The following is a 15,249-nucleotide window of genomic DNA, read 5'->3' on the forward strand; positions in this document are numbered from 1 at the left end:
GACCATGTGCTCATGAGAGGAGACGAGGGGAGACGAGTAAAGTTATTTTCACCCAGAGTTTGACAGGTGTCTGAAAGTCTCTGCTGAAAAAGAGCTACCATCGCAGAAACCCTCACATGACCGTGTGTGCCTGGAGCTGCATTTGAATCCACAGGACTACAGATTGAAAGGAGGCAGGGATTATGCGAGGGGATTCATGGGGTGGGGTGGGAGACACTGTCTTTCAGTCAGCACAGACTCGAAGGGCCAAGTGGCCTTTTTCTGCACTGAAAACTTTTTATATTCAATATTTCATCGTGAGTGAGCTATGAGTTTGTGATGACTAAGAACTCACCACCTGCTGATAACGAATGTCACATAAGGCTCTTTCTCTGCTTGTAGCTCAGGGCTGTTTAACTGATAAGCGTTTCATCACTTACCACTTAACGTCTAAATTAAAAAGAAATGAAAAACTGGCAATCTATCAGACACACAAATTAAATCTCAGCTGATAATATTCCTCACAGGAGACAGTTAATAAATATTCAAGTGAATAATGCTCGTTTAATGAACTCCAAAAGAAAACCTATTTCTCCAAAACAGTTAAACATTCAACACTGCGGGTCTCCTGAGCTTTACGGAATACCAATCATTCTCCGGACTTTGGATCATTTAGATTTTATTTTCTGGGGGAAAAAAAATAAACTAAGTTTACGAGGTAGAGACCGGTGACTCTCTGCTTTCTGGACTCACTCTACACAGAGATGTTCACTGTTTTCCCAGCTTGAAATCCTTCAAAAACTTCAGACTGTACCCATCATTCTGGTTGGCTCAGGGAGAAGGTGCTGGTGGCGGATCTCTATTTGCTATTTACACCTCCTTGTTCCAACATGTTTCAGAGATAATGGGAACTGCAGACGCTGGAGAATCCAAGACAACAAAATGTGAGGCTGGATGAACACAGCAGGCCAAGCAGCATCTCAGGAGCACAAAAGCTGACGTTTCGGGCCTAGACCCTTCATCAGAGAGGGGGATGGGGTGAGGGAGCTGGAATAAATAGGGAGAGAGGGGGAGGCGGACCGAAGATGGAGAGAAAAGAAGATAGTTGGAGAGAGTATAGGTGGGGAAGTAGGGAGGGGATCCCCTCCCTACCTCCCCACCTATACTCTCTCCCCACTTATCTTCTTTTCTCTCCATCTTCGGTCCGCCTCCCCCTCTCTCCCTATTTATTCCAGCTCCCTCACCCCATCCCCCTCTCTGATGAAGGGTCTAGGCCCGAAACGTCAGCTTTTGTGCTCCTGAGATGCTGCTTGGCCTGCTGTGTTCATCCAGCCTCACATTTTGTTGTCCAATATGTTTCAAAAGGTTTATGCCAAGGAATAGCTTTAGCTGGAATCTTTCACGTGCCCAGTGACACACATAGCAGGAGCAGCAATGCCATTTGTACCCTTACATAAAAGGGGTAAGGGAAGCTGTGGGGAAAACAACTCCATGGTAGGGACAGTGACAAGAGTAGGCCATTCAGCCCCTCAAATCTGTTCTGCCAGTCAATAAGATCATGGCTGATCTGTGGCCTGACTCCACTTATCTGCCTTAGGTCCAAATCCTTTGACCCCCTTGCTTCATAAAAATGTGTCTCAGGTTTAAATTTAGAAATTGTTTCAAAACTTCCACTGCTTTTTGAATGTAGAAGTTCTTTTTAACATCTCCCCTGAATGGTCTGGCCCTCATTCTCAGACTATGCCCCCTGGTTCTGGAATCTACAAGCAGTGGAAACAGTTTATCATAATCTACCATGTCTTTCCCCGTTAATATCCTGAAGACTTCAAGGAGATCACTGTCTTAACCATCTAAATTCTAGAGAATAAAGGCCTAACTTTTCTGATCTCTCTTCATAGCTTAACCCCTGAAAAACCAAGGATCCTTGTCAGGTGTGCTGCCCAAATCTGCTCAGAGTGCTCCAACTGGGGTTGTATTTGGGTTTTCAGCTGGGCTAGGACAGAGAATCAGGGGAATCCCAAGGTGTCCTCATCCGGTGCCTTTGGTCAGCTCACACAGACAGATCCCAGCAATCGGGAAAGAAGTCGTTTCCTGTGTAACATGGATGGAGGGACTGCTGAGTGATATGCAGAGCTCAACACTTAATACTCTAGCAGACATCACTATTTTCAGTTCAGTTCTACAAAATAGAGAGACTTGCATTTATATGGTGCCTCTTACAACCTCAAACCATCCTCATGTGCCTCACAGCCAATGAGCCACACAGAGGAAATCCGAAGAGCCCATATTGCATATAGCCACTTTTGGGAGCTTGCTAAGTGATCGGGACTAGTTAATGAGTCCATTTGAGGGTCAGAAATCGATGAAGACATGATGGAAAACGACCCCTACTCTTTCCAAAATATTGCTGTGGGATCAGTGACAATATGGTGGCATGAATGGACGACTCTGACAGTGATCAGCTGGCAATCAGAGCCTTAAATTGGTCAAGTCAGCATTGCCTTCAACCATCAAAGTAATTACCCCTGTACATAGAAAGCCAATGATGGCAATATCAGGTTAGCTGTGTGTAAAAAGCAGAAAAATGAAGCACAGGGAGGTTAGGGATTGGGGAGGGGGTGTGAGTAGTGAGTGAGTGAGTGAGTGAGAAAACACACACACACACACACACACACACACACACACACACACACATACAATAAAGTGTGAAGCTGGAAGAACACAGCAGGTCCAGCAGCATCTCAGGAGCACAAAAGCTGACGTTTCGGGCCTAGACCCTTCAACACACACACACACACGAACAGAGAGGGAGGTCATTGACCTTCATCAGACCCAATTAAGACTGACCTTTTCTCAGATACATTTACACTGTGAACTAATTTGGATGGAAATAAATTTTCTGAAATTGTATCAAAGTGCGTTCCAGCAATCAAGGACAATTATTTTCCATTAATGACCAGCTCGGTGGCAGGCCAGACTGATGTGCTGCATCACTGATTAATACATTTCACCAGAGTGCAGATCTCCAACCGTAACTCCCTGCCCCAGATCACAATGTTTAAGCTCAGTATCAGACTCTGTAACAGAAGCTGATAGGCTTAAAACCTTAGCTAAAACAAAAGATTCATTTTCACAGAAAAGCTCAGGTACACAAAGAATCCCTCCAAGGTTAGAATAGTGTGATTTTTCAGACCAGACATCTTAAACTGGGACAAAGTGGGATATTTCCTTGCAAACCTTTTTATAATTTATGTAATTAAAACAGTGCCAAATTGTGGCAACTTGTACTACCTCACTGCATTTTCTTAAATACAGGTGAAAATAAATTGCTTTTCTGTTGTAAACACTTTCAGACAGCTTCAAAACAGTCTGGAAGCTGGTTCAAAAAGAACCCAAGTTCTAGTAATTTCACAATAATAACTTCCTCCACAAAACAAAACTTGAGCTGTTTTAGACTTCTGGATGACGAAGCACTCTATTTACCTTCACTCTCTGGCTATCTATTGTAGTTTGTATTTTGAAAACCTCAAAGTGAACAAAGACAGGAGCAGATGCTGTTTAGTATTGATAGTTTGAGAAAACAGGCCATGTCTTGAGAGATGCAGTTATTAACTCAATGTTGCAAATGACTGAGTCAGTTTTCTGTGTTGTATCCATTAATCTAACACTTTTGCATTGGATGGTGAGGAGATAATCTGGAAGGCGGTTGCTGATTTTGTGGTGTCACTTCAGAACTAAATCACACTTTCACACAGAAGGAATGCAAAATGAATAAGTTTCCAAATCATGCTTGTTCCCTTCCCAAAGCCTGCCAACTCATTCTGAAACGCACTTTCACCCAGTCATTGGGTGCAATTCCAACACAACCAGCTGTTCAACAACAGAGGGGTTTACAACAGATTCATTTGCAATCAGAGTTCACTGAGACACAATTATTGAGCTGTCTGAAGTTCATTTTGTTTCCCAACGAATAGACTGGGCACCCAGCATCCTGACTCGAACCACTGAGCCACCAGGCTACCCTATTGCCCTAGTCCCGAATGCCTAGCACACTGTTGGTGCCACAATGCTTGCCCACTGACAGACACGGAACAGCAATACCTTTCCAGTTGGGATGATGTGTGACTTGGAGGGGAACTTGCTGGTGTTCCCATGTATCTACTGCCTGTGCCTTTCTAGGGGGTGGAGGTCATGGATTTGGAAGGTGCTGTCAAAGTAAGTAGACAAAAAAAAACAGGAAAGTTTTTCTGTTCTGGCCCAATGTTTATCCCTCACCTGGGAGCGCCGAAATGTTATCTAGCCTCATTGCTGTGTGCGGGAGGCAATGGCCTCGTGGTATTATCACTGGACTGTTAATCCAGAGACCCAGGCAATGTCCTGGGGACTAGGGTTCAAATCCTACCACAGCAGGATGGTAGAGTTTGAATTCTATAAATATTTGGAATTAAGAATGTCGTGATGACCACGTCATGACCAGGTGGTGAAGAAGGTGTTTAGCATGCTTGCCTTCATTGCTCAGACCTGCAAGCACAGGAGTTGGAATGTCATGTTGAGGTTGTACAGGACATTGCTGAGGCCTCTGCTGGTGTATTGTGTTCAGTTCTGGTCACCCTGCTACTGGAAGGATATTATTATATTGGAGGTGGGCCCAGAAATGATTTACCAGGAACGGAGGGTCTGAGTTCTGGGGATAGGCTGGGACATTTTTCACTGGAGCGTACGAGGTTGAAGGAGGTTTATAAAATCATGAGCGGCATAGCTAAGGTGAATGGGAAGTGTTTTTTTCCCCCCCCCTAGTGTGGGGCACATCAAGACTAGGGGGCAGAGTTTTAAGGCGAGAGGAGAATGATTTAAAAGAAGACATGAGGCTCAACATTTTTTTAGAAAGATAGAGTGGTGCGTGCGAGAGAATGAACTGCCAGAGGAAGTGTTTGATCCAAGTACAGTTACGACATTTAAAAGGCATTTGGATTGGTGCATGAATAGGTAAAGTTTGGAGGGATATGGGCCAAGCACAGGCAGGTGGGATTAGTTTAGTTTGGGAACATGGCTGGCACAGACTGGTTGAGCTGAAGTGATAATGGGAACTGCAGATGCTGGAGAACCCAAGATAATAAAATGAGAGGCTCGATGAACACAGCAGGCCCAGCAGCATCTCAGGAGCACAAAAGCTGATGTTTCGGGCCTAGAATGAAGGGTCTAGGCCCGAAACGTCAGCTTTTGCGCTCCTGAGATGCTGCTGGGCCTGCTGTGTTCATCCAGCCTCACATTTTATTATCTTGGTTGAGCTGAAGCATCTGTTTCTATGCTGTATGACTCTATGTGGGCCAGGCTGATGCTGCAGCGTGGCATCAAGGGAATGCTACACTGTCCACGGTGCCTTAACACAGATCACTGTGAGACTGAGCACCCCTCACCCCACCCACCTCAAAGTGGGGGTGCTGGGATGGGATACAGGGGTTACCTCAGTCCTACTCCTGCTTTCACTTAATTCAAAGCATTCGGTTTTTGTTTCTTAACAAAAGCTTAATTTATTTATTTTTTCCACCTTCGACAAAAAGAAAAAGCACACAGAAAATGTGATGCATCCCAGGTTGAGGCAAGGTGATAGTGTGGTACAGCTTCAAGGTGGTTTCTGGAATATTGCAGGTTATTATTAGAAATAATTACATTGCAATGTGTAAATGAAGATACTTCATGAAGTACAAAGCAGGACTCACATTCAAAGGGCTCAGCACATCCTACGACAGCCAAAAGAAAAACACATTGAATCCTACATCAAAAGTGTCAAACTGAAAGGTAACAGTTGCATATTTATTAGAGGCTGGCATCACCTGGGGACTTCAATGGTGAATCTCCGGGGCACCAGGCATTAGCAATTCTCAAGGTTACACAGAGATGACGAGCAAAGCAAGGCCCTGCTCAGTAATCTATTCAAGAGTTCGATGGTGGGGGCTGGTGGGATGGGCCCTGTTTATTCTCTCAGTGAACAATGACAGCCTCTCTCCACCCGCACACAGTCCAGTCTGCCTGCTAGACCTGGGTACACATCAACCAAATAAGCGCCCATCCCACCTCCCAGCTCCAGAAGGAAGTAACAAATATCCTTCACATCTCCCCACCTACCCCCTACACACACCAAACAATATGCATTTCTGCAGCATCTTTAAATGTAGGAATATGCACCACGGCGCCTCACAAAAGTAAACAAAACCAAAACTTGGCACAGAGTTACAGCATGTAGTACTAGGACCAAAAAATAAACAACAAGGTAGGTTTTTAGGAGGATCTGAAAGGAGGAGGGAGAGACAGAGACAGAAAAACACACACGTGCACACACCAAGTGGTAAAAAACAGGGATTAGATTAGATTAGATTAGATTCAATTCCCCGCAGTGTGGAAACAGGCCCTTCAGCCCAACAAGTCTACAGAGAGATAAGGACAGACAGACAGAGACACACAGGCTGGAGGGGGAGGAGTGGTGGCGAGAGAAAAAGACCTGAGAAACAAATAAAGGGATAGACAGCGAGACAGTTTACACACAGTTAAGGACACAGCCGATGATGGGTCAATTAAAAAAAATCCAAAGTTAAGTGAGCATTCTCCCAATACTGTCTCCCCAATCCCCCCGCACCTAACCTCCCAACTCTCACCCACCCCGTTGCCCAGGTACAAAACCTGAACGCAGCAGGGTCCAGTTATTGGGGTAGAAATGATACAGCTTCAAAAAGGATACCATGCAGTCCATCAACGCTTTAAAAGGGTTATACAACATCTATTCACACGCAGAGACCCAGTACCCCACCACCTCTCTGTTCTACAGGCACACCCCTGCATACTTGATCTGTTTCAAGAACTCGTTCACATTCCTTTTCAAATTAGACAACACATTGACTCACTGCTTGAAAAAAAAAACTAGAAGAAATCTCCCTTCTCATTCCTCTGTCACTGACCTGATTACAGACGGCCCTGTGGATGTTGCTGTAAAGCCAGACTCAGATTGCTCAAGGGTTATGAATGCGTGAGCTGTTTGCTGGTGGTAATCAGAGAGAGGGGAGGCTTACCGGATTACCAAGTTATTGATCTTGAACTGAGTTTCAATGACACCTGTCGTCCGTAGCCGAACCCTCAGCAAATCCGTTTGTGTTGGCTTGTATTCTGGTGAAGTGATTCGATTAATGTTCATAAAAAAGCTGCAGAGAACAAAGACAAATTGCTTTTTGAAAAAAAAAGTGCGATCGAGGGCTAAAAACAATGGAACTTCCAGAGATAGAGGAATTTATCACAAATGTGCTTCACAGCTAACGGTCGAAAGGTAAAAGGGCACTCACCGTTTGTGTTGCAGTTGGTTTTTTTAATCCGTTCATTCACGGGATGAGGGTGTCACTGGCCAGGCAGCATTTATTGCCCATCCCTAATTGCCCAGAGGGCAGTCACGAGTCAACCACATTGCTATGGGCCTGGAGCCACATGTAGGCCGGACCATGTAAGGATGGCAGCTTCCTTCCCTAAAGGCAATGAGGGAACCAAGTGGGTTTTCCCAACAATTGACAATGGATTTGTGGTCATCACGACATTCTTAATTCCAAATATTTATAGAATTCAAACTCTACCATCCTGCTGTGGTAGGATTTGAACCCTGGTCCCCAGGACATTGCCTGGGTCTCTGGATTAACAGTCCAGTGATAATACCACGAGGCCATTGCCTCCCGCACACAGCAATGAGGCTAGATAACATTTCGGCGCTCCCAGGTGAGGGATAAACTTGGGGCCAGAACAGAAAAACTTTCCTGTCTTTTTTTTTGTCTACTTACTTTGACAGCACCTTCCAAATCCATGACCTCCACCCTCTAGAAAGACACAGGCAGTAGATACATGGGAACACCAGCAAGTTCCCCTCCAAGTCACACATCATCCCAACTGGAAAGGTATTGCTGTTCCGTGTCTGTCAGTGGGCAAGCATTGTGGCACCAACAGTGTGCTAGGCATTCGGGAATAGGGCAATAGGGTAGCCTGGTGGCTTAGTGGTTAACACTGCTGCCTCATAGCACCAGGAATCCAGGTTCAATTCCACCCTCAGGCAGCTGTCCTGAGGAGTTTGCACATTCTCGCTGATCCTGTGTGGGTTTCCTCCAGGTGCTCCAGTTTCCTCGTACAGCCCAAAGATGGTGCATTGGCCGTAGGAAATGCCAGGTTACAGGGTCTGGGTGGGACACTCTTCAGGGGTCAGCATGGATTCGAGGGGCCAAAACGCCTGCTTCTACACTGGAGGGATGCTACAAAATGCTGGGCAGCCTTCACTCACATCTTGTGAAGGAGTAAAAGAAGACACCATGGACACATCCATGATTAAAAAGTGAAAGCGGGGCCACAGTTCAGAAGGCATCCAGTACCCAAGGCAGTGCAGCACCCCCTCAGTACTGTGCAGAAGTGGTTACTGATACAATATGCTCCAGGACTCAAAAGGCTCAACTTGAAGCCACAACCTTCCATGATAACTCCAAACACTGCCATTGTATTTAGCTGCCCAGATCGGTCCAATGTACAATACTTTGATTTTGCATGTAGGTTGCCATTCAAACCCCTTGACACATGGGCTCATCCAGGACACTGCATTCCCCTATCATTAGCTGGGACTAGCTGCATCACCAAAAAGACCTGATGTGAAGGTGCTGGTGTTGGTCTGTGGCGGGGAAGGTCAAAAAAAAATCACACAACACCAGGTTATAGTCCAACAGGTTTATTTGAAGACACAAGCTTTCAGAGATTCTCACTAACACCTGAAGAAGGAACGTGACTCTAAAGGCTTGTGTTTTCAAATAAATCTGTTGGACTATAACCTGGTGTTGCATCATTTCTGACCTTGACCAAAAAGACCAGCAGGAATACCAGAGATTCCCAAACCCACGTTTAAAAAGGTCGAGGCTTGAGAAGGAGCAGGCTGGACCTGCCGGTGCATTTCTGAAGAAGGTTCCAGACCCGAAACATCAGCCTTCCTGCTCCTCTGATGCTGCCTGGCCTGCTGTGTTCATCCAGCTTTACACCTTGTTATCTCAGACCGAGAGGGGTCGTCTAAGATGTACAAAGTGGTATAAAGGCATGCAAGATGAAAATTCGAAAAGATGAATGATAAAAAAAATCAAACTGCTCATTTCTGTGGGAATGTTGGAAACTCTGGAATGTAAACTCCTGGTTTATAAGTAGAACGAGGTATTGGAGGGACACATGGTTGGACTTTTCCACCAGGAAATATTCGGGCAACTGTCGAGTGCCTCACAACATAAAATTGGGAAATACGGGAACAGAGTCTCAGATACTAGACAGAATTGCAGCACAGAAACAAGCCATTCAGCTCATATGGTCCATGCCAGTATTTAATGTTTTCTTCTTCGTTCACCAAATCCAATCACTTTATTGATCTACTCGTTTAGACTGTGTCATGAAGCATGTTATTGGCTCGGTTACATCACACAACTTACATCCATGGCTTTAAAAAGTCTCAAATGGTGAAACTAGACCTCAAACTCTGGAGTTCCCTTCCTAAAATCTCCACTTTTGAGGTGCGCTTTTAAAAAAATCCTCTTTCTTTTTATCCTGAGTTTAATTTTGCCCGGCTGCATTCCAGGCATTCCCAGAATACTATTAAAGGTGCCATATAAACATATTAGTGTTGCAGGGAGATGCTGTAGTTGAGGTGTGAAGTCACAGCCAACCCGACACACAACAACAAAAACAGAAGTTGCTGGAAAAGCTCAGCAGGTCTGGAAGCATCTGGGAAGGAAAAAAATCGGAGTTAACTTTCGGGTCCAGTGACCCTTGCTCAGAGGGAACTTCTGTTTTTGTTCCCGATTTACAGCATCTGCAGTTCTTTCGGTTTTTATTCAGACACACAGGACAACTGCAGCGTAAAACAATTAAGCCCAAGAGTCCAAGTGCTCTCATTGGTCTGGGTCTCTTTCAAGACGGAAAGAAAGACATGCATTTATATAGCACCTTAAGTGGCCTCAAAGTCCCAAGAAGTGTTTTACAACAAACTTGTAACAGGAATAGTCACTGTGGAAATGGCAGGAAACACAGCTCACAATTTGTGCAGAGATCCCATAAGAAACAAAATGAAAAGGAATATGTTTTACAGACAGTCGGTTGAAAGCTAAATACCAAACAACTTCTGTTCTTGCACAGCATCATGGGTCAATCTGCTGTGTGCAAGATAGCACCTCTCTCAGTGCAGCACTCCCTAGAGCGTCAACCTGGGGTCAGTGCCCAGGTTTTGGAGTTAGACCCGAGTTTGACTCAAACCTGTGGCTTTCTAACTCAAATGGAGGGAGAAGAATGTTATCCAGAGAGACACAGTAAACTGTGGAGGGAGGGATTGTTTGTTTCAAGGAGTCAAAAGAAATGGGAATTTCAAGAGCGAAAACAAGACGACAAAGTGAAAACCTGGAAGTCCTTCAGTCCAAATTTCCATCAGTAATTTGGAAGATTGATTTTGAGAGATTTTTCATCATACGCTGTCAGGGGGCTGCATTCATAAAAGACAGGTAAATGGAGTCGAGGAAGATATAGGTCATCCGTGGTTAAATATGGAATCGTGGGATGGGATGGAGGGGCTGAATCGCCTCTTTCTGTTCCCCAGCTGAACTAAAGGAAGCCCTCACGTATAGTGAATCATTTAGATGCACATGTGGACAGTACAGGAGGTGATGATTCCGTTCAGATTGTATGACAGGTTCACTAGCACACTGGTTTCAGTGAAGTCTCTGCTGTTTGAGATCAGCAGATGTTAGCTCCTTCGTCAGTGTGCAGTAGCAACAAACACAAAATCCCACCTCTGTGCTCCAGAATCAGCAGCTTAACTTCATTCTGCTGCCCCAGGCCGTCGCATTTTTATCAGCTTAAAACACAGGAGAAGTGAACGCTATTTTAAGCCATGACATTATTTCATTTCAAGCAAGAAATAACTAGTCAGGTGTGAACCAAAGTGAAATTTCTCAATTGTCTCATTAAAAACCCATTCTTCAAGGCCCAAGCGTCCTTCTACTTGTCGCCCCGAATTGCCCATCAAACTCTCTCCAAATAGACTTGGACAAGGACATGCCCGTCAGTCCCTTGGTGATTGTAAGTGGTGATTGTAAGGTCTGTGTGCGCAGCTTGGGAGGCGGTGAGCAGGGCCCCAAGCAGCCCTCCTGGGAGCCAGCCGCCATGCGAATTTGAGTTCCCAGCTTCAGATCAGGCCAAACGCCAGATTCCAAATGTTTAAGTCCTGAATGACTAGAAAGATGCTCTCAGGCCATTGAACGGGTCAGGTACGCTGTCTCTGCTATCAACGCCTTCAGTCCCCCAGCAGCGACATGTGTCATTTCAAGACCATTCTGATGGTCAGACACAAGGCTGGAAGATACAGTGATGTTTCAAACCAGCCGGTCTACCCATTTACCAGCTCATAACCCCGTGGCTCCTATATCCTGTTGGGAGAGATCAGGTGAAAAAAGTTAGCAACGTGACCTTAAAATTAAAACCTGGCCACTCGGGGTGCTGTCAGGATGCAGTGGGAAAGCTGTAATTCTCTATCCGCCTAGAGAAAGTGATGGAGTACAGAGCATTACAACTTACAATTTCAAGAGCAAGACTGTTCAATTCCTGTGAGGTGAAGGCAGTAAGGAATAGAAAACTCAGACGGGTAAATGAGGCTGAAGAACAGATCGAGGCAGGACCTCCTCCTAATGGAGGATTTTAGCTGTACAAATGGAGATGGAGGGAGAGACTGAAAGCTGCCGAGGGGAACCTTACTGGAAGCTCAAGGAGCACTCACAGCACAGGTTTACCTCTCTGTCACACCTTCATCACCCCTGGCCCTTTCCATAAAACTGATTGGCACTCTAAGCCACATTAGGGGCATTTAAACAGTCCTTGGATAAGCAGATGGATGATGATGGGATAATGTAGGGGGATGGGTTTAGATTAGTTCACAGGTCGGCGCAACAGAGGGCCGAAGGGCCTGTTCTGTGCTGTATTGTTCTATGTTCTATGGTGAGGTTGTGCTCAAAGTGGGGAACATATTGATCAGATCCTCCCTGTTGTTAATTTTAAAAAATTGAATAAATAGTGTCTTCACCTTGAAATGAGGAGAATCTCAATTTTCCTCATGATACAAACCCATTCTGTGCTTCACAAGGACCCAGACACCAGGGTTACCAATACTAACACAGGCATTTATTCTCACTGAACTCGCAAAGGTGCAGGAGAGAAATGGTTTCAATAGGCAGGAACACCATACAATGAATGAGGAGGCACTTTCTTGTTGTAGGACATGGGAGTTAGTGCTGGGAGATGTGGTGATGTGGTATGGTGCATTGTAGTGGGGTGGCTACCAGTTGAGATGGATTCATACATAAAATCAAAAGTGCACCTGATTTGCCTCCCAGCTTCTCAACAGACAGATAATACATTGAGGATGGAATTGGTGACTGATTACAAAAAGTAATCCCCAATTGATTAGTCCATAACAGAGCCAGACAGGATGAGAAAGAGATAGAGAAATCCCAAAGTGTTAGAGACCTTCAAGACATAGAAATCCAACATAATATCCTCCTTTGGTCACACGCAGCACATGGCCTGTCTCATATCAAGCATGCACTGGATTCCGAAAGGTTACAATACAAAATGACACAGATTGATATCGGTCATTGGCTTTCACTGTTGGAAGCCTATTCAACAGGTTGATTGGGTTTCCTGTCTCACTGCCTGGGAAACAGAGACACACACAGACAAAGCAACCTGTCTCACTGCCTGGGAAATTCTCACACCAGCCTGTCTCACTGCCCAGGAAAGTCGCAGACACCAGCAGGCTACAGACTGACTCACTGCCCATGATCTATGCAGAGAGAGTTTGACAGGCTTTATGAAGGCAGTGGCGGAGGACATACCTCAAGTCTTTACAATGCATTAAGTGTTGTACCATCACATTATGGGACAATGATCCTTTTAGAAGCAAAGCGACCTACTACTTTGTTTGCACATATTGTAACTGCACCACTCAACATTAGTCACCAAATAGGAGGTGCCTCCTGCTCTCCCTCACCAACCCACATTCTCTCTTTCTCCAACCTCTGATATTCTCTCGTTTTCTGTCCCTGTCCCCATTCCTGCCATCTCCCCTCCCCATGCTCCCTCTACAATCCTGGCTGAGAAACTGTCTGCAGGGAATGTGACTGGAGCATTTGCAAAAAGGTTAAAAACAGGCAGAAGGTGCGAGGATTATACTGAAAACAATACAAAAGCTGTATCACTTGAGACCTCTTGAGCTCGAGCTTCAATCAACTCTGCATTAATCAGGAGAGTTCAGAATTTACTAATTGCTTCAGTCATTGCATAATGAGGTTAGGCCTCCTGCAAGGATTTGCTGTCAATAAAACGCTGCAGTGGCATACATGTTGCAATGGGGCTTTGTATACAAGTTTCACAAATAGGGATGGCTGGGATGGTAATTTAACCGCGGACTACCTGCTGACTACAGCTCTGCTTTCAACACCATTATCCCCTCCAGCGTGATCTCAAAACTGCTAGACTTTGGTCCCAGCTCCACCCTCTGCAGCCATCAGTGATGACAGATAATCACCTCATCCAAAATAACACTCACCCCGGGGTGTGTCCTCAGCCCCCTACTGTACACATACGGCTATGCTGCCAAATTGTGAATGAACGCCATCTGCAAGTTCACTGATGACATTACTGTAGCAGAACTGATATCAGGACTGAGTCAAAATACAGAAGGGACAGAGTGCTTGGTGATGTGATACAACAAAAACAAACAAACAAACAAACCTACCTGTCTTTCAATATTGGCATAACTAAGGAATTGATCATCGACTTTGAGTGGAAAGAGAGAGAACACACCCCCATCTACATCAGCAGAACAGAGTTTGAGAGAGAGTGAAAAGCATCAAGTTCCTCATAGTGCTGGTAGCCAACCACCTGCCCTGCACCTCCCATGGAGATGCAACATTCAAGGAGGCACAACAATGTCTGTTCTTCCTCAGGCAGCTCAGGAAGTTTGCCGCGTCCACGAGGCCCCTCACCAACTTCTACACATGCCCCATGGAAAACAAACTGTCCGGGTGCATAGCAGCCTGGTACGGCAACTGCTCTGCCCGGGGCTGTAAGAAACTGCAGAAGAGGGTGCGCACAGCCCAGGCTATCATGGAAGCTAATCTCTCATCCACAGACTCCATTTACACGGCTCGCTGTCGCAGAAAGGCTGCCAATATCAAAGACCCATCACACCCCAGCAATGGTCTCCTACAAACTCTTCCATCAGGCAGAAGATACAGAAGCCTGAACACACACACACACACACCGGCAGGTTCGGGAACAGCTCCTTCCTAGCTGGTTATCAAATTGGTGAACAGACTCTAGCCTCACCTGATGTAACCTGTATGCCTCAAAGTCCGCCATCCACAATCCGACCCCACCACCCAAAACATTTTTCCATCCCCACCCTTGTCTGCTTTCCGGAGAGACCACTCTCTCCATGACTCCCTTGTTCGCTCCACACTGCCTAACCCCACCACACCCAGCACCTTCCCCTGCAACCGCAGGAAATGCTACACTTGCCCCCACACCTCCTCCCTCACCCCCATCCCAGGCCCCAAGATGACTTTCCACATTAAGCAGAGGTTCACCTGCACATCTGCCAATGTGGTATACTGCATCCATTGTACCCAGTGTGGCTTCCTCTACATTGGGGAAACCAAGCAGAGGCTTGGGGACCGCTTTGCAGAACACCTCCGCTCGGTTCGCAATAAACAACTGCACCTCCCAGTCGCAAACCATTTCCACTCCCCCTCCCATTCTTTAGATGACATGTCCATCATGGGCCTCCTGCAGTGCCACAATGATGCCACCCGAAGGCTGCAGGAACAGCAACTCATATTCCGCTTGGGAACCCTGCAGCCCAATGGTATCAATGTGGACTTCACCAGCTTCAAAATCTCCCCTTCCCCCACCGCATCCCAAAACCAGCCCAGCTCGTCCCGTCCCCCCACTGCACCACACAACCAGCCCAGCTCTTCCCCTCCACCCACTGCATCCCAAAACCAGTCCAACCGGTCTCTGCTTCCCTAACCTGTTCTTCCTCTCACCCATCCCTTCCTCCCACCCCAAGCCGTACCTCCATCTCCTACCTACTAACCTCATCCCACCTCCTTGACCTGTCCATCTTCCCTGGACTGACCTATCCCCTCCCTACCTCCCCACCTATCCACCTATCTC

The 15,249-nt window shown here is 46.0% G+C and overlaps 1 protein-coding gene across 3 annotated transcripts in view; it reads right to left on the reverse strand.

Moving 5' to 3' along the window:
* Window positions 1-15,249, reverse strand: part of gnav1 (guanine nucleotide binding protein (G protein) alpha v1) — a 118,160-nt gene that overhangs the window by 43,564 nt on the left and 59,347 nt on the right. For all 3 annotated transcript variants that reach the window (XM_048555595.2, XM_048555594.1, XM_048555596.2), the window contains exon 5: window positions 7,044-7,172. In XM_048555595.2, coding sequence (XP_048411552.1) covers window positions 7,044-7,172 — 129 coding nt within the window. The remainder of the gene's footprint in view (window positions 1-7,043; window positions 7,173-15,249) is intronic.

The sequence above is a fragment of the Stegostoma tigrinum genome, chromosome 22 (assembly GCF_030684315.1).
Source record: "Stegostoma tigrinum isolate sSteTig4 chromosome 22, sSteTig4.hap1, whole genome shotgun sequence".
Classification (NCBI taxonomy): domain Eukaryota; kingdom Metazoa; phylum Chordata; class Chondrichthyes; order Orectolobiformes; family Stegostomatidae; genus Stegostoma; species Stegostoma tigrinum.